Source organism: Eumetopias jubatus, unplaced genomic scaffold (genome assembly GCF_037043125.1).
Source record: "Eumetopias jubatus isolate StellerSeaLion01/CBP00866 unplaced genomic scaffold, mEumJub1_p1.0 scaffold_1, whole genome shotgun sequence".
NCBI lineage: Eukaryota > Metazoa > Chordata > Mammalia > Carnivora > Otariidae > Eumetopias > Eumetopias jubatus.
In genome coordinates, this window is record NW_028274807.1 from 103900942 (window position 1) to 103921608 (window position 20667).

Below are 20667 nucleotides of genomic sequence, written 5' to 3' on the forward strand. Positions count from 1 at the left end.
TTCTCTGCAAAGTCCAGACTGTTTATTCACAGATCTGATAGAACAAGGGGATGTGCAGTGGCCATTGTGGTGAGGTTAGGGGTCTGATATTTTAACAGACCTCATGGCACCATCTGTGCGGGGTTGGGGGGGATCTCTACTAGTGATCAAAACAAGCCTCCCTGCATTCGGCGCAGGGCACACATTACCTCCGAGGGGCCTGGAACATGTTCCCGAGGGAGGTCACTGCCGGGACGTGAACAAGACGGGGCCAGAGGCGGAGTCAGTATGGCCAGCACTCCTACAGTACAGAACTATGTTCACCAGAAATTTCTGCAGATCACAATATTTGAGAACTCTTATTTTCTAGGAAATCATTCCCTGTCGTATTCACTTGGTCTGGTACCCTGGTAAACCACTTAAAGTGAAGTACCACTGTCAAGAGCTACAGATGCCAGAAGAAGCCTCTGGAACTGAGGAAGGTTCAGCAGTGGCACCGACAGAGCTTAATAATTCCTGAAAAGAAAAAAGGATCTGCTTATACCAAATTATAAACAAAGTGACTATACTAAATAGCCTAAATAATTACTCTGGTAAAATAGGTAAGGTATAAGGTAGTCTAATATTTGAGAAAGCCTGCAATTACCATACTCAAAAATTACAAGATGCTTTAATTCTGGGAACATAAGCATACACTGAACTCTGCTCAGTGCTAAACAGTTTCCTCCATGGGTTTCTCAGGGTTTCAACCCTAAAATGTAAAAAACAGTTAGTGTATGCTGTAATTGGATCAATAAGTGTTTAGCAAAACAAAACAAAAATTAACGGTCTCACCTCTGTATTTCTCATTACTCTGAACGTAGTGCAACCAACCCTTTTCTATTGCTAAATTCCTTCTACCTAGGATGAAAAAAGATAATATATCGCAATGAAAGCAAATTGTAGGGAACATGTTATCAGTTAAGAGGAACTTTACTACTTTTTATCATTCCAAGCTCTACTTTTAAATGTTTACATTTCTATATAAAATGTGTTCAGTATGTTTGTAGAGATTTGTATACATTTGCAAAATTTGTGCTAAACTGAATAAAATTAACTCAATATTGCTTAATTCAAATTTTATAAATATATAGTGCTTCATGGATAAAGCCAAGTGTCTGCAAATGGGATAGTGATGTAACTGAAATTCTAACAATTTGCACCCAGTAGTGCCCTAAATTAATTTATAAAAGTAAGCACAGTATGTACCATAATCAAATTCAGTAGAGTACCTCCCCAAGGCAGGAAGAAGTGATCCAGGAAACATGGCCATCATTTGCCTTTCAAAATTCGTATTTGTAGGGGAGGAATTCAAATTTTCTTCTACCCATCAAAGTTCTTCCATCTGGTCTAAGACTTTAATTGATATGAGACAGATTAACAGGAGGAAAAAAACCAGAGAGGCCTAATAATGCAGTTGAGACCCAAAGAAATGACCAAGGCAGGCAGTTTTTTATGCTTTATAAACAGAGTATAAATCTATAAGGAATTGGCAGGACAAATAAAACTTAACTTTGGGAGCCTCAATTAGTAAGGAATTCTAAACAGAATCTGGACTGAGGGAGTAAATTAATAACAAGTAACCAGGGTTGTCTATGTAACCTTCTTAGCTCTTAAATTACGATGTCTCTTTACCGTGTGGTATAAAAAGGGTACCTTTTCACATGGGAGATTTATTTCCTGCTTTCAGGAAGACAGAAGGGGATATGAGTGTCCCTCTTGTATAGTCTGTCTCTTAAGTAACTTTTATTTAAAATAATCAATATGCCAAAGGGGACATTTTTGGGGTGGCCTGCCCTTGGCGTCTACAGTCCCTACCACTGAAGCTTTCCTGGAAGTTTCACATATTACAAACTGAGCTGTAGATTGTTCCTTCTTGTTGAATCTCTTAGTTCTGACAATAGGTCAATTCAGTTAAACTCATTTCAGGACATAGTAATGTAGGTGTCTTCTCAAAGTTAAGCCTATGGTTCAAATAATCAGATAAGAGGCATTTCTATGGAAATAAAAAAAACAATGGCTAAGGACTGGATCAAATTTATAAACCAGTTTCTGAGTACTGAGGGTAGATAGTCGAGAGGATTTCTAGATGCAGGGTTACAGCATCTTCAGATAGGTGCTTTTAGGGGTGGTGGTGGTGATCTGAGAGGTTTTCTTTGTAGTTTGGGTATTTCTGGTGATCGTTTTGAGTGGCCCATAGAACAACAGGCATGAAGATTGTCTATAAATGAGCTGTTGTGATTTCTCTGAATTTTACACCAAGTTGTTCATATTCAGTTTGCAGGGCTTCAGGGAAAAGGCCAGTTTTAGTTCTCAAATGATTCCAAGTCAAAAGGATGGCAAAGAAATCAAAGACGTTCATTTGGAGAGTTGTAGCCAGGCATTGGAGGAAACAAAGAAATCAGGATCTAGTCCAGTTTATAATGAACTGTGTTAGAATCTAATATCCACAAAGGTGTGTTAGTGAAACAAATTTTTCTCTCTATAATCACCCTTATTTTTACCAAAGATAGCCAGATTAAGGCTAATCTGTTTGCAAAATAAATAGGAAACTTGGCCTGATTATTTTATATAAGTACAGCAAGAAGAGTGATTGATCCTAAAGGCTCTTTTAAATCTGCTTTGCTTGAACTTTTTGTAAGGAAGCTTCTGACTGAACTTTTAATAGCCTCTGAAGTTCAGAAGCCAAGCCAAATTACTTGCCATGAGACTTTGCCTACAATACTTATAGTTTAAAGGGGTTAATTCCTTTCTTCTTGAGGTCCCCAGAATATCCTGAAGTTCTTATACCCACAATGTAGTGACCATGCTTACTCACCTAGTAAGGCTGCTTGGAACCCTGTAAGCAAGACTTTCCAAAAGTCACCCTTAAGTTGTGTGGCCATGTCTGAGTCTATTCATGTCTCCCTCAAATACAATATTCCAGTGAAAACCGTGGTAATATAACCAGTGTTTCCAGTTGTGTCCTGTTACAAGGAGAACAAATTTTTATTGAACTTATGCAAATAAAAAATTGTTATGAAAATGTAAGAATACTCACTGAAAGCTTTAGGAAGTCTGGAAAGATCAAGTAGAGAGAAAAAGGTAAAATATACCTTTGTGAACAAACAAATATTTATCAAATTGCTGTAAGTCATAGCATAAGAGAAAAACTTTCCCTTAAATCTGAAAAAAAAATCAAAATATTAAAAAAATCATTAATGGTTAACAGAAATGTCACAGAAATTATAGTCATCCTCTTCAGTTCATTCAGTCCCATGTTACTAATTCTTGTTCTGCCTGAATCTAGTTTTTCCACTAGTTTCAGAAATTCTTACCCCGTTCAGTTTTATAATCAAGGTCATCAAAAGAAACCTGTACTCAGAGTTCCTTCCACGAGTCTCACTGAAGATGAAACACATCTGCACGGAAGCTTTTGTGAAAGCATCTGAGTAAAAGTATATGTGTCTATAAATGATAAAAGACTTAAAAATGACCACAGTGATATAGCTGATTAGAATGAATTATAATGCAGTGGACAAGTAAATTTGGTTGTTTCTGTGACACATAAAACATTGAGATAACAACATACTAGGACATATCAGATTTCATACAATTTTCTAAACACTTAATAACTATACAAATATAACTTAAGAGGGTTTAGTATCACTTATTGCCAGTGCTTCCCATGTAATTGAACATAACAAGCCTAATTAGTGTAATATACCTCCCTTTGTATAAAGAGAACAAATCTTTTGAAATGTTCCGTTGTCCCTCTGGAATATTTCAGAGTGTGGTTAAAAGATTTCATTTTAGACTTTGAATTTGGCAGGTTTCTCAAAAAAATATCAAAACGTTTGAACATTTGATTAAATGGGCTCACAGATCATTCTGAAACAATACTTATCTATTTAACCAAAGTGAGAAAAGATTTCAAAAGCAAGTACAGAACGTTATATAGTTGTGAGCAAGAAGGCTCAGGATTTTTTGATAAAGACCCAACAGAGACAAAACAGCATCTTTGTGTTTCTAGGCAGATTACATGAAAGGTAAAGGAAAACTGTTTACAACTCTTATAAAAAGCAAATCAATAACCTAAGAAAATTTTTTCCTTTTAACAGAAAAAAAAAATTCTAATTTTGTACTAGTGTACAAATGATAAAACTCATTCTTAAATAAATTTAATCTTAGCCAGTAATGACCACAAATAAAATTCCTTTCCAAAGGCTCCTTTGCTATGAAGCTTCTACAACTTTTTTTACATTCAGATTTTGTCCTAAGTTTTCCCTCTTCAAATAATTAGCCTCACTTTAGGACAAAATTGTTTTCTTTTCCCTCAACAAAAATGTATTTTTTTATATCTCATACTTTTTCTTACCAAAAACCTGTATCTTACTTTCCTTGCATACAGAGTTGTTTCTCTTATTTCTAGTACATTTAATACCACATATTAGAATTCCTCACCCTTAGAAAATTTAATTTCTAGGGAAAACTAGTAAGCAATTGTGAATTACTGTTACACCAGTAATTTTTACACTGGCAAATTTATGAATGCATTTTATAATTTCTAGGAACATGAGTTTCTTCATAGTGTAATCTTTTAATAAAGCACAAAACATGTTTACTAACAGACCGAAATTGATTTTTAGTTTCTCTGTAATAAGGAAGCCAAAAGTAGATAAACTTATGCTTAGTAATTAATGTTTCTTATTTTGTTTAATTTGGAAATGACCTAGATATTCAATGAATTCAACATAATTCATCACTTAAACTTAGCAAAACTTCAAAGTTTCAGGGTTACCAAAAAGATCTGGGGGAAACTGTTTAAAAAGTTGACCTAAAAATTTTTTTCTTATTTACATCTATTCAATTTACTTGTTCTTAACAAGTATGCTTGTCACCCATAAAAACTTCAAGAGATAGCAAAGTCAGTCATCCTCCCAAGCTATGATGATTATTTTTGTAAACATTTTGTAACATAGATAACATCAGCTTATTTGACTCTAAGTAAACCCACGCAGAATAAAAGTTTTAATTTTAATGCTGGTAACGTTAAAAACACGTCTATTTTAAACCAGCAACCTTAAATTAGCTTCAATACAGAATATTTTTTCAGATCATCTGTTTTTCAGAACTTGAAAAACATTTGGGTTAGTTTCTTTCTAAGAGTTTTAGAATGCCCAATCAATCCTTACTAGGGCTTGCCTTCAAACCAACTAAATAGAGCTCTTTTACAAACTAATTTTGGCTAGATACATAGACAGACATACAGACAGACAGATACAAACAAAAATCTTACAGCTTTTATTTTTACTAGTATTTGTGGTGAGGACATTATAGGCCTGATTTCCAACCTCTTTTTTGTTTTGATGATGAGAAACTTCTTTAAATTTGTATTTCAAAGAATGGCTTTTAGGTCCCAGAGAAGATGGGGGTAGAACATTTACATCACAAAGACATAGAGGAAGAATCCAAGTTTTCTTCGAGGCGAACTTTTTGGGACATACTGGGTCTTATCAGAGGTGCTAGTCTGGGCATAACAGCACTTTTAGCAGTCTGTATTTCAAAAAGCCTCTTTTCTCTTTTTAAAATACCATCTCAGGTGAAATAAAACCAAAAATAAAGTATTGGGACTATATCAAAATAAAAAACTTCTGCAGAGCAAAGGAAACAACATAAAAAGACATAAAAACATAAAAGACAAAATACTGAATGGAAGAAGATATTTGCAAATGACACATCTGGTAAGCGGTTAGTATCCAAAATCTATAAAAAAACCTGCTACAACTCAACACCCAAAAGCCAAATAATCCAATTAAAAATGGGCAGAAGACATGCACAGACATTTCTCCAAAAAAGATATCCAGGGGTGCTTGCGTGGCTCAGTTGGTTAAACATCTGCCTTCGGCTCAGGTCATGGTCCCAGGGTCCCGGGATCGAGCCCTGCATCGGGCTCCCTGCTCAGCAGGAAGCCTGCTTCTCCCTCTCCCACTCCCCCTGCTTGTGTTCCTGCTCTCGCTGTGTCTCTCTTCGTCAAATAAATAAATAAAATCTTTAAAAAAAAAAAAAAGACATCCAGATGGCCAACAGACTCATGAAAAGATGCTCAACATCACTCATCATCAGGGAAATGCAACTCAAAACTGCAATGACATATCACCTCACATCAGTCAGAATGGCTAAAATCAGTAACACAAGAAACAACACATGTTGGAGAGGTTGTGGCAAAAAAGGTTGTGTACTGTTGGTGGGAATGCAAACTGGTGCAGCCACTATGGAACAGTATGGAGTTTCCTCAAAAAGTTAAACAGCAGAGCTACCCTTTGACCCAGCAATTGTACTACTGGGTATTTACCCAAAAAAATATAAAAACACTAATTCAAAAGGATACATGTACCCCTATGTTTATTGCAGCATATTTACAATAGCCAAATTATGGAAGCAGCCCAAGTGTCCATCCACAGATAAATGGATAAAGAAGATGTACATATACACAATGGAATATCATTTAGCCACAAAAAAGAACGGAATCTGCCATTTGCAACAACACGGATGGAGCTAGAGTGTATTATGCTACATGAAATCAGAGAAAGACAAATACCGTATGATTTCACTCATGTGGAAACAAAACAAAGGAAAAAATAGTCAAACCAAAAAAGAGACTCTAGTCAAAAAACAAGTGGTTACCAGAGGGCAGGTGGGTGGGAAGATGGGTGAAATATGTGAAGGGAATTAAGAGTACACTTATGGGGCACCTGGGTGTCTCAGTCTATTAAAGGACCAACTCTTGATTTCAGCTCAGGTCATGACCTCAGGGTTGTGAGATCCAGCCCCTTGTCAGGCTCTACCCTCAGTGGGTAGTCTGCTTCTCTTTCTCTCTCTTCCTCTGCCCCTCCCCCCACTCATGCTCTCTAAAATAATCTTTAAAAAAAAAGTCCACTTATCATAATGAGCACTGAGTATTGTATATAATTGTTGAATCACTATATTGTATCCTGAAACTAATATAACCCTGTATGTTAACTATACTGGAATCAAAATTTAAAACTTAATTAAAAAAAAAGTGGGCTTGAAAGACTTCTAGAGTTGCATTTCTGGTTTTGTAACACTCTGTAAGACAAAGACAGTTGTTTCCAATTTCCCCAAAGAAATGGATTATAGACTGAATATTTATAGATTGCTTTGCCTTTTTAATGAAACTTATTTTTTTAAAGATGATTTATTTTAGAGAGAGCGTAAGAAGAGCGGCAGAGGGAGGGGGAGAGGGGGAGAGAGAGAAACAGACTCCACACTGAGGGTGGAGCCTTGTGATGCAGGGCTCAACACACGGCTCGATCCCACGAAGGTGAGATCATGACCTGACACTCAACCGACTGAGCTACCCAGGCACTCCAAAAACTTTTATTTTTTTATATCAGGGAGATTTTCAACTAAAAAAGGAATCAAAAGATTTATGCCTTTGTAAAATCTATATCATTTTAACAAAAGTCTTTTCTGAGTACAGAATTTAAACTTGGCTTCCATTAGTGCCTGAATATTGGCCTTCCCCGGTTCATTTGTAGGAGGGCTAGGAGACATTTTGGTCTTGTTTTCGCTCTGTGAAGGGAGGGTTTCTCCAGGGGCCTGTCTGGCCAAATAACTATAGTATCATCATGGGTGGAAGAACTCACCTTAGCAGCCAATCAAGGTCTCTGTGAGTAGGCCTGGGAATAGCCAATAAGCTAATTCTTCTCTGAATTTGGTGGGATCTTCTGAAAGTGGAGGAAAAAAGGCTTTTCAATTCAGAAGATCTGCTGTTCAGGAGACATGGGTTTTGCAGTGGTGGAGTCTAGGACACATCTACGAAGGTACTGCCCACAAATTCCTGAAGCTGAAAGGGCCTGATTACAGCAAAGCAGGCCCTACTGCCTTCCCAGGTGCTTCTGCTACATGCACTTTCTGGTTTTCAGAATGTACGTGACTAGCCTGAGTAACCTGTCTACTTTGAACTGAGAGATTAGACCAGAGTGTTCTCTGTAAATCTTCCAGGGAAAGTTAAAATAGGCAGATGGGGCCGGATTTTAAGAAGGAATTTATGTTAGATGTGGACATTAATGTCTTAGGTTTTTTTTTTTTTCATCTCATTCGGGGCATCCCTAAGTTTAGTGATTATACTAATCAGACAATTGAGAGCTCTCCATAAATGTTTCCTTGCAAATACAGCCAATTTGAAGGACCCCTCTTCCAGCCACTGACAAGTAGGATCTTATTAATTCCAGTAGCAGCTCAAACCAGTAAGCCCTTTGATGGTGTAATCCAAGACGCAAGAGGTGTCCCTAAGAGAGAGGCAAGATAGTGTAGCTCCTATCATACAAAAGTTTCCCTCCAAAGATTGTCTAAGCAAGCAATGGACTTTGTTGCATAGGCCATAAGGATGGTGTAGCGAAAACGGTGTTGTCAGTCTCCCACAAAAATGAGTAGACCTGCTCATCTGTGACAGCGGCCAGACACTACCAGACTGGGACTTTCCAACACTAACAAGCAATGAAGGATGAGATGACGAAGGCCCCTTATGGGCGAGGACCTTTTATGACAAACTCCCTTGAGAACTGGCATGCCCAGATGAAGCGGGCTGCTTGTAACCGCAGGTCTTGGAACCCCAGTCTATTTGGCCATCAAGTTGCACACCAGTAAGTGTACCGTCCAGAAGGTGAAGACCAGAGAGAATATTCTTACTGATCACAAAGCCAAGCTCTTAGGACATATGACAAGATGAAAGGAAAAATCTCATCTGGTTTTTCTGATGTACACATTAACAGCTTTAGCTATGTGCTGGGTCTCTCAGAGCCAAACTGATTAATAACTAGGAGGGATGTGCCGTGGGTTACAGATGACCTATTGTTAATCTAACCTGTTCTGTGACCAACTTATCCTAACACGGGAGTCACTGAGTTAAGCAGTAAGCAGTCTAATAGCTTTTACCCATGCCCACCAGTTTTGAGGCTCTGGCTTCCAAGATTTCCCATGGCAACAACCTTTACCTTATGTGTACATTAACTCACAGTAAAGTTTGTCTGAGCAGACACCAGTCTGATGACAGCCATTAATTCATCAGTCTGTGAGGCTGGCTCAAACAGTGGGCTTCTAGAGCCCATGCCTGCTTTCTGCCCCATGGAAATTCCTTTTTATGACAAACGACACAAAACACAGAGACAAAGGAAAACAAAGACCATCTCTGGGAGGAAATGGATCACTAACAGTACTCAACCACATTTTTACCAAGATTTGCTAAGTCCAATGTATTAGTTCCACAAGATTGTCTCTTGCTAATCTAAATTTAGAGAGAGAAAAAAAAATGATTCTCATTACTCTCACTCCACCAGATTCTGCAGAGATTCTGGGAGGCAGACATGGAAAGAAATCTTACCTTCTGCTGGTTGTATGTCAGATGTCCCAATATCTTAAAACTGCAGAATCTTCGGAGTAACTATCCCATGGAAGCTGATCCTGCAAATATGCCAACTATAGGGGAGGAATCTAAATTTCATTCTACCCATCAAGGTTCTTCCAGCTAGTCTAAGAATTAAATTGATAGGTGACAGATTAACAGGAGAAAAAAGTTTTATTATGTGTGCAGAGAGGTCCAATAATGCAACTGACACCTTAAAAAATGGGTAGTTTTTATACTTTAAAGATTTTATTTATTTGAGAGAGAGAGAATGAGAGAGAGCACGAGAGGGAAGAGGGTCCAGACTCCCTGCTGAGCAGGGAGCCCAATGTGGGACTCGATCCCAGGACTCCAGGATCATGACCTGAGCCAAAGGCAGTCGCTTAACCAACTGAGCCATCCAGGCGCCCAGTTTTTATACTTTACAGACAGAGACAATCTGTGAGGCATTGACAGGACAAAGAAAACTTAACTTTGATTAACCTTCAATTAGTAAAGAATTCTAAGTTAGTAACAAGTTACAAGGTTGTTTATATAGCTTTCTTGGCTCTTAAGTTTCCTATCTCTGATAATAAGGATGTTTCTTTACCTTGTGGTACAGAGAGGGTGCCTTTTCACGTCGGAGATTCATTTCCTGCTTTCAGGGGGCATAGAGGGTGTGATCCAGGTGTCCTTGTGCAGTCTTGTCTCTTATGCAACTTATTTAAAATAATCAATATACCGAAGTGGGACATTTTGGGGTGGCCTGCCCTTGGCCTCTACACATTTAAAGGAATGCTTATGTCAGTGTCTCAAAACCGTTAACCAGGACCCTTGGGCAGTAACTGGTTAGGAAGCATCAGCCTCAAAATATCCCAAAATATTACTCTTAAGTCTATACTGTAAGAAAATTAGAAAAGTTTATACTGAAGAGAAAAATTTTACAGACATGGACTATCACAAAATAAAAATGAACAGATACTTTTTAGATCTAGTTCATATATTTTTTTATTTAAAGCCCTTTGTTTCATCTTCCCAATATCCCCCTGATTTAAAGAACTGTTAAGTATCCTGAAGTACTGGAACCAATCATTTAAATGAAACACCAGATCTCCCACCTACGTAATAATGCAAGGAAATACTTTTTCTAAAATATCTATCTACAATGATTAAATTATGTCAAAACCAAGCAATAAGCTCCTCTAAAGGAAGTTCTCTAAATAATCTTCAAAAAAGGTGCCAAGAGCATTATAGTAATAATGTCAATGTCCTGTGATCTTTAATCAACTTTTTAGTATCACATTAAGGGCTAGAAAAGGGTTTCAGCTTTCTACTGTCACTTATCTCAAAGTCCTCTTCCTCATGAAAGCATTTTTTAATTAATGAGATTAGGCTCACAAATATGACCATTATTCAATTTACAGATTTATTTCAGTACAATAGATCATGAAGAGGAATTCTACACATAGACAACACACAATTGTCTAAATTTATAAAACTCCCAAAAGTTAAGCCAAATATTTCTCACTAATATCACAATTAGAACATCTTCTCTAGCACAAACTCTAAAATTGCTGACCTGATTTTACTAATATTGATTTTGCCAGCTAACAGCAGAGAAAAATTACTTCATCATCCTTGACATAAAATGAAAACTCTAAATTCCCTAAGTCTTCTTTTCATTAGGAGCCTAAATTCTTCTGAACCACTGAGCCAGTGGCAGATATATATATCACATTTATCTTCCTAATCACTAGAACTTTCAAAATTTTAAGACCTACAAAATAATACCAGGATTTTGTCTGCATCCCATTGCCTTCTATTCTGTTTCATTTTTCCTACCTGAATTATGAATTGTTAGAAATTAAACAAATTCTTCTCAAAGTCATTTGGAAGTTTCTGTATTTGCCCTTGAATGATAGTTCTTCATGAAATGAGTTTATTCCACCAATTTCTCTCAGCCTAGAAAATTCTATGACCTGTTCTGTGACCTTGCCTAGCTTTCTAAGTGCTACAACCACCTAACTTGCTGCCTGGCACTTATTTGCATGGATAAACGAATAAATGAATGCTCACAATAAACTGTAAATACAACAAACTGTTTCAAGGGTGCATTCCAGTGTTATTTATTTGAAGACCCTTTAAGCAGCAATTAAAGCTCTCATTCACCAATTCCAGTTTTAGCAATGCAAACAGTTGTCTTCTTACAAAGGGATATACTTCTACATGGTCACAATTTACTACTACCTTGTGGCTGCCTAGTTTCATTGGCATCAATTTTAAAACTCATCCAGATTTGAAAAATATTAAAATATGAAAAATCCTAACACTTCAGGATTTAATTTTGATGATTTTACAACTAAATAATCTAAGAGTGAGCAGGGAGGAAAAGGAATAGACAGAAAATTGACCCTATTTCTTTAAAGACAAAGTTGTCAAACTAAGAACCTATATAGCCCAACTGTAACATCACACAAGAGAAAATGAAAAATATGACACAAAAAAATCTTCCACTTGGAGGTGCAGGGAATACTGCTCTTTAAACTTTGGAGGTGCAGGGAATACTGCTCTTTAAACTTTCCTGTATATTAGAATCAAGTGGAAAACTTTTGATCTTGATCCAAAGAATCCAAGCATCTAGAGACAGGACTGGGCAATTCTTTTTAAAGTTCCCCATGTGGTTTTTAAAGTGCTGCCAGAATTACTGGGTTGGGAATCACTGCAATACTGCCTAGTGCTGTTACTTTTCTCCAACACAATACTGTCTTTCTTTAAATTAGCCAACAATTATCCTTCGTAAGAGTAACATAAAAAAAATCCTCATTTATGAATGTTCTCATTAATTTTTTCCTTGCTACAGACGTTGGTTGCTATGTGGTCTTTACCAATTATAACCAAACTAATTAGCAAGAGATGGCAAGAGATGCAGGCTCTGGTCCTAGATCTATCCCTGTGTCAACCATACTCTTGTTACTCCCACCAGCCAGGCCTGTGTTTTTGCCTATGAAATGCCAGTGTTGGATTAAATATCTAGGTTTTTTTCTGATGCTCTATCTTTATAACTAGAGTATTTAACAAGTTAAAAACACATCAAAACTTATCCATCTTAGTTCCAAAATTCCTAACTGTTGGCAATAGCCAGAGAAACTATACTAAATTCTGGAAGGTATTTCCTCATCAGGAACAATTTTCAAAGTCATTGTCAATAGCATGAGATGCTGATGAAATGAAACAGCCAATATTATTCAGGCTTGATGCTACTATAGCAACAGACATATTCATGGGGGAAATGGATGTGGTTTCATGAATACAACTAATTATCAACTTGAAAATTTAACAAGCTGTGTGGTCTTGGACAAGTTATTTACCTTCTCCGTGCTTTTGCTTCTTCTATTTCAAAATGGTAAATGGAGTGGCTAATAGTTCCCACTTTCATAGAGTTGTGACAACGAAATTAAATGCACTTAAAGCACTTAGCAGATACTTTGAAAACATGCTCAATACTTCAAAAAATCTTTTAATAGAAAGCTTAAGTTATAAAGCCAAACCTATAATCAAGAAAAAGAAAGGAATTTAAAACTGTTATTTTATCTCTATTACCCACTAAGAGAAAGGACCAGGAAATGCCCCTCCCATCAGATGATTTGGGGATGAAGTAATCCTAAACAATATGGTACTACCGTCCAGGAAAGTCCAACCTATTCTAGAAACAGAAACTTAACATTTGTTCTTTCACAGTGTCAATGAATACAATATATGATAAATTCCAACAGACTCAAATTCAACTGGAGTTTACCAGGTGGATGAAACTGACCAGGCAGCAACTATGTAAATTATGTTTTATTATTCAGAGTTGCAGAAACATTAAAATGAACATAGGTAAGAACAGCAGTATGCAAGGATCTGCTTTTCATTTTAAAATGTCCACAAGAAACATAAAAATAGGCATTTACAAATTTGCAGAAGCCACAAATTGAAGCAATCACCTATATATAAAACAGCTAGAAATTCACTAGCCATATTACATAATATTCCAATGAAGAATCCGAAAAATGTTCTCTATCAAGAACATATGAAATCCACTCTTCAACAACAAAGTCTTGTTCAAGTATGTGTTGGTGGCACCGTGGTGAGCATAGCTGCCTTCCACAAAACCTGCTCATTAAAAGAGGACACTCCTAAGAAGTGTCATGATATAAGCAATTCACTTTCAAATTACTGTTCAGCAAAACAATAATTTAAAAAAAAATTTAAATATAGAGGTATGAGACAAAGACAGATAAAGCAAATATGACAAAATAAATTATCATGTGATGAACAAATTGTTAACAAGATTGTTCATTATTGAGTCTAGATGGAAGGTATAGGCCTGTTCTCTGTACTGCCTTTTTTCAGCTTTTCTATATGCTGAAAATTCTTAGCATCTAAGATATTCGGAAAGGAAATTTACATACCATTCTACGCTTAGAAGTATAACTGAAATCCATCTCTTCTTCCCTTAGATATTAAATATATTTCAGTAATAGTCATATTTTATTTGATGTTTTTCAATGAACTATAAAACCAATCCACAGAGTTGGGATATACATAGAATTATCTTTGAATATGACAGAAGCTCCTGAATATAATAGGAAGGGCTTCTAAAATTTGTTTCAGCCTGAATTCATTCCACCAGAATCCATTAAAGTATATAAATCTCGCAGATTCAGTTACAGCTAGTCAACTTAAAGTGAGGGAAGTTAGTTCTTGGCTTTTCCCTTTTTTACAGGAAGTTGACCTGTAGCTTCTAAGTACTTATTGATGAGGTCTTCTTGTGTGGACGGTGAACAGGGCTGGTATCTGCAGTACTCCATTGTGTATTCTCCCTTTCCCTAAGGAGTTAAAAAACAACACAGATTTTGTTTGTTTGTTTTGGTACATCTACCAAGGAAAAGTCCTGCAAAGGCAGGATTTCACATATTTGAGCACTGTGTAGGGCATTTTCTTAAAGAGCACTTGAATAAAGTTTAAACATCTGCTTACCTCTGTGCATGACCTAAGTTCAGTGGAATAACCAAACATATCGTTTAGAGGGACCTGAAAACAAACACAGAGGATATTTTAGTATTGCTTATTGAAAAATATTTGAGAAAGTACAGAAAAGCCTTAGGCATTTAATTCCTTTAGTCTTAAGTTTCTACTAACTACTCTTGATTTAAGAGAATTAAAAGCCAGAGAAGTATATTTTTGCTTTACTGAATATCTTATTTAAAAATAATTTAATGTGACAGTCACAACCAGAAACCAAATCTTTGTTTCACAGGGTGGACACCCCTGACGGCCTTCCCCGCCGCCCCGTACCTACTCCACACTCTGGCTGAAGCTCAAAAATGGACAAGTGGTTCTTCTGTGAGAATGTTAATACAACTTTCCTCTGGACACCTCAATAATATGCTGATAGTAGTGTCTTCTAGGAGGCCTTATGTAATGTGACAGACACTTTCTCCCACGAGATTTAAGTACAGGCAATGGAACTCAACGTTATCCAGTAAATCAGAGATAACATGATAAAGCAGCTATACAAAGGAAACTTATAACAAGAAAGAAAGATAACTTTTATACATCTAAGAAAATGACATATTCACAAAGGCCCACATAAATCTTATTTTTAGCTTTTGCATTTAAGAGTTGCTCTCACAGCAAATTATAGAAATTGCCAGGAATACAACACTTGAATAGCTAGGAAAATGTATCAATTTGCTCTACACTCTCCAAAACACACTCTCCAAAAACAAAAACTCTCATTTCCGTCTGTGGTTACTAAAAGCAAGATTGTCAGTGACCAATAGTACTTACATCCGCATACAGTGTAAAATAGTCCTCAATCCCATCTTGTCCTGTGATTACCCCATGGCGCCGATTAATTCCCGCAACCACAGGTCCATGAAATTCATTTGGGGCTATAACTTCCACAGACATAATAGGTTCAAGAATACATAATGTTCCATTTGCCAAAGCTGGGTTAAAAAAAAAGACACAAACCAGTTTATTAATCTTTATACAAATGGGAAATCTTCCTTACCCAGATATACAAAAGGGAGAGTGCTCTCCAAGGGTACACACATGAGTGATGAGGTTAAAGTACTTGCCCTGGACTTTTTTTTCTGGTAGCAGTAATAGTCACTCTCCTAAATGGAAATTCCAATAAGACAACACATGATTACAGTATTAATATTTCTATCACTATATTTTTATCCTTAAACATTACTAAGCTGTGGAGAATATAAAACGGGTCTTCAAGCAACATTCAGTCAGGTTCTTTACCATCTAAATTATCCAGTTGAGGGTTACTCATTCTCCCTCTCTGAATACTTTGACGAGTAAGGACACTCACTGTTAAGTCTTTGACCAGGTAAACCAGTTATTTCTGGTTGATCCCTAGAAGATGGTTATTTTTAACTCTAAGAGAATAACTTTTATCATATATTTGGAGACAATAATCAAGTCACACTTGAGTTCTGTCTTTCCTTTTCTAGGCTAAGCAATTTCAACACCTGATTGAGAATCAGAAGACCAAGTTTCTAGTTTCCGCTCTGACCCTAACAAGTTATATATGCCTTTTAGAAAAAACAAAATGTGTCCAGCCCTCAAGTTTCTTCACCTACAAAATAAAGACACTGGATGTGAAGAGACATCTAAGCACTAAAACGTGTGTCCAAACATTTTTAACCCCCTTAATACATAACCAGAACACTTCTTATTGTGACAAATGCTGACTGAAGGTTATATTTAACAATGTGGAGAGAACAGACTAACATTTCAAACATTCATATTTAATTTGTATGTTATGAGAGTGTGGAATAATATTTCAGCCTCAGAGTGGATGTATTATCTCTAAATAAAGATTTTAAGCAAAACAGAGAAAAGATGACAAAGAAAATATTGTTTTAAGATAATCACAGCTTTCCAGGCATCAATTTGTTTATAATGAATTAATCGGCAATCATTCTTGTATATTCCTTAAAACACTTCTCTTAAAGACACTATTAGCTTAAGTGCAATAATTAAAGAACAGCAATTTAATATGCTTGGATTTCTTTGAAATACTTTCTAATTCAAATCATAGCTCATACCTTTGACTAATTAGTCCCAGTGAGTGAATTCTGTTCTAAAAAGAGAAAGAACTGAACTTTGCAGACTCCTAAGCTTTCTCAGTTAAGCCCCGAAGAACCCTGCACAGACATCTAAAGCAGCAGACTAACAATTCCGGACTGTAGGAACAGCTCCATTTCTTGTAATGTCGTGGGTTATCACAATACCAGAGCTTCCCTGGCTCTAAATAAATGCAATCAATGCGGAAGACACCCAGAAAGACAGACACGAGCACACATATTAAGATTTAGTACACATTACCCAGTGTTTTCAATAGGTCAGTAATATAAAAGAGCTAGACTGTGAAAGGGTCATATTTTAAAGGGAAGAAAGGGCCAGGTATACAGTGCCCATCACTTAACTGCTGAGGATGTCCTGTCCAGTTCTCAGTTTCATATTCTCTCAACCTGCTCCTTTCCTTTCAACTCCCTCCTTCCCCCTAAATTCACCTCCTGACTCACTTCCGAAGAATCGTGTCCTTACCCATGCCTTCTCCTAACCCACCGTGACAAGACTCTGGAGAGGATTCTCCCTGCCCTATTCGACAGTCACATGGCAGCCCACTCCTAAAAGCTAAGTTTCCTTAAACAGATCCATGTGGTCTATGGCTTTTCAAGATAGCAAGTAAAAATACCAACATCATCACAGGTACTTTTAAGCCTGAAGTGATGAGAAGAGGTGGTAATATTTTTATTTCAGGCCACTAGGAATAATGTTGATAACACCAGGCCAGGTGTTGAAGAGGTCATCTGAGGTGGTGTTCAAGGGCTAGGACTCTGGGCTGGGTTTAACTCTCAGCTCCACCACTATCATGTAATCTTGAGCCATTCAATTAACTACTCTGAGTCCTGATTTCCTCAACTATAGGGTCATTTTGAACATAAGATATGATAATTCATGTACTCAGCATAATACACAGCACATAGTGATCAACAGATGTTATTATGAGCATTCTGAGACAAGAAGTTGGTAATGGTGGCATGGCACAGCACCGGGTCGAAGGTAATACGAAGAAAAGAATGGCTAGCACTCACTGCCCAAGTATGCACGTGCGAGTGTTTTCAAATACATTCTTAGATTTAATTTTACGTTCTCCCATATAATATTATGGAATTACTATCTCCAAGCAGCTTGGGGGAAATTCCTATGATTTGCACATTTCCACAAAGTATGGAGCAGAGCTGGGATTTGATCTCCAAGCCCATCACATAATGGGGCAGAGATCAAAGACGGAGTGCTGTCAAGTTAAATGAGCTACCCTTTACTTCTAGGCCTTTATTTCTCTTATGGAATGGCTACAAGTTTGAGGTTTCTGGGGAGACCAAGCACAGTGCTCTAAAACCTGGCCACAGAAAACGATGGCAATGGTCACATTCGTAAGGTGAAACATGCCCAAACAGAACATTCAATTCTAGATTCAGTTTTAGTTACATCACTGATTAATCTCAGGGACAAAGTTTAAACTGACACAACACAGTTCCAGTTTTCATTTTTTTAATGAAAAAATGAGAATCTGAACTATTTTTCTCCCAATTTTGATAACAGAGAATGGCTCTTAAGTCTAAACTATTCTGATACTGGACTCATTTATCAACATTTTCACCCCAAAACTCTAAAACAGCATTAAATAGAGGTTTATGCATGAAAAGCTGATTTTCTTACTGAACTAAGAAAAGCTTCCTTTCACCCTATACACTTCTGTCTTTCAATCTTGGATGACTGAATAACAGATGAAGAAACAGCAAAGTAATTCATTTTTCATGCTAGCACCCTGCTATTTTGTCCATGTTTATCTGACAAAAAAAAAAAAAAAAATTCTCAACTACTATCTAGTGTTTTTCCTTTGCACACCCACCAGGCAGTTAATCATACTTAATGTCTGTACACTTAAATAATTAAAAAGTAAATGGCACATATTCACCTGTTAATATTCGTAGATATACAGACTGTTTTCATGGAATCATATGTGTAAATTATGGGCATATACATCTACATTTAATTATATTTCATACAGGAGCAACTAAAAAAGATGATGAGGCTTTTTGTTAACTGACAACCATACCAATTATCTGGCTTTGTGTAAACTCTATCTCCAGGAAAGCTACTAATTTCCAGTCAAGAACCAGATAGAACAATTGGTGATTTCTAATTCAGCTGTGCTTGTAGAAAGTATCATAATATACGTATATAAAATCATCACATGTACACTTAAAATATCTCACAATTTTGTCAGTTACACTGCAATAAAGCTTTAAAAAAGGTACAAAAGTGATTACAACTAATTTGTTTAGTTTAAGATTTACTGAAGTGGTAAACACCCTAAAGGGCAAAAGAGGCACGTGTTTTAATGTGAATCATGCCTAAGAAAATCTTATTTTCTTTGTGACTTAATTTCCCTTTTTGCTATTAACACAATCTTCAGATTATGACAAAATTTCCAGATCACAGATTTCAACTGCGTTTTTAACAGAGAGCTGGCATAAAGAAAATGAAGGATTTTCTCTCCCTTTCACAACTGAGAAACTAAAACACAAATTACTAACGGTTGCCATTAGTTTAAGTAATAAAAGGAATTAGCAACCTGGTCAAGAAATGAGCAACCTTTTCCAACCATTGCCCCACACCTGATGACAGATGCAAACAGAAAAACAACACGAAGTCCAAAATTCATAGAGAATCAATAAAATCGTGATTCACAGAATGCTTAAAAGATATGATTTATCTAATTTTTACTGTCCATTTTGACCCTCTCTTTGAGAAAAATGTTTCTGAAATGTTTTATAAGTCATAATTCTTTTTTTCTTCATAATATAATTCTCCTGTGTGAAGATACTTATGGACATTATTAGTAATGAATATGGAAGAGATGACAAAGAGAATACATTTTCTGGGTTCAGGACACAAGTTTCAAGTTCCTTTGTTGGAAAACCCTGATGTCAAATTGCTGTGTTACTTGCTTTTCTCTTTTAAAAGCAATGAATCACATATACTTGCAATTGTTTAGGTTTCTGGTTCATCAGGGTCAGGGTTTTAATACACCGGTTATTCTGTGTGGAAAAGGTTGACAATTCCAGCAGTTTAGCAAGGGGTCTGCGCTGTAAATAAAGTTTACTGAGTTCCTTCAAAATATGTTGCCATCCTCAAAATGCCTGAAAGCCTACAATGTCATACATTACAAAAATTACTTACAAACTTATGGATTTCCTGGCATCTGAATAAGTCACTAAAAATAGCATGACTGTAATGCTTCTATAAAACATTTCTTAGTACTCCAAGCACATCTAACTTCATTAAAAACACAACAGACAAAATATGGAAAGAGCCCAGATGTCCTTTGACAGACGAATGGATAAAGATGTGGCATACATACACACACACACACAACACACACACACGAATATTAGTCATCAGAAAGAATGAAATCTTGCCATTTGCAACGACGTGGATGGAACTAGAGGGTATTATGCTAAGTGAAGTAAGTCAGAGAAAGACAAATATATGATTTCACTCGTGGAATTTAAGAAACAAAACAGACAGGGCGCCTGGGTGGCTCAGTTGGTTAAGCGACTGCCTTCGGCTCAGGTCATGATCCTGGAGTCCCTGGATTGAGTCCCACATCGGGCTCCCTGCTCAGCAGGGAGTCTGCTTCTCCCTCTGACCCTCTTCCCTCTCGTGCTCTCTATTTCTCATTCTCTCTCTCTCAAATAAATAAATAAAATCTTTAAAAAAAAAAAACAAAACAAAACAGATGAACACAGAAGGGGGTGGAAATAAAATAAGGAGAAATCGGAGAGGGAGATAAACCGTAAGAGACTTAACTATAGGAAACAAACTGAGGGTTGCTGGAGGGGAGGTCCCTGGGGGGACAGGGTAACTGGGTGATGGACATTAAGGAGGGCACTTGAAGTGAGCACTGAGTGTTACATGCAACTGATGAATCACTAAACTCTACCTCTGAAACTAAAAATGCACTATATGCTAATTAATTGATTTTTAAAAAAAGCAAAAAAACCCAGAACTTACAGATTATCTATAAATTTAAGCATATGAAAAATACTAGATAATTTAGGACACAAGGTAGTTTGTAAGAAAGAGAACACAGTAATCTACCCTCACTTCAATTCTATAAATAT

General features: G+C 36.6%; 2 protein-coding genes across 2 annotated transcripts in view; one reads left to right on the plus strand and one right to left on the minus strand.

Annotated features, from left to right (window-relative positions):
- The window catches only part of RARRES1 (retinoic acid receptor responder 1), a 49793-nt gene extending 46742 nt beyond the window's left edge, over nt 1–3051 (plus strand). Inside the window, exon 6 of the mRNA XM_028103173.2 lies at nt 350–3051. Coding sequence (XP_027958974.1) covers nt 350–499 — 150 coding nt within the window. The 3' untranslated portion in view covers nt 500–3051. The remainder of the gene's footprint in view (nt 1–349) is intronic.
- A 10065-nt stretch (nt 3052–13116) lies between these two features.
- GFM1 (G elongation factor mitochondrial 1) overlaps nt 13117–20667 on the minus strand; it is a 43881-nt gene continuing 36330 nt past the window's right edge. Inside the window, exons 16-18 of the mRNA XM_028103133.2 lie at nt 15239–15399; nt 14426–14479; nt 13117–14274 (exon numbers count right to left, since the gene is read on the minus strand). Coding sequence (XP_027958934.2) covers nt 14143–14274; nt 14426–14479; nt 15239–15399 — 347 coding nt within the window. The 3' untranslated portion in view covers nt 13117–14142. The remainder of the gene's footprint in view (nt 14275–14425; nt 14480–15238; nt 15400–20667) is intronic.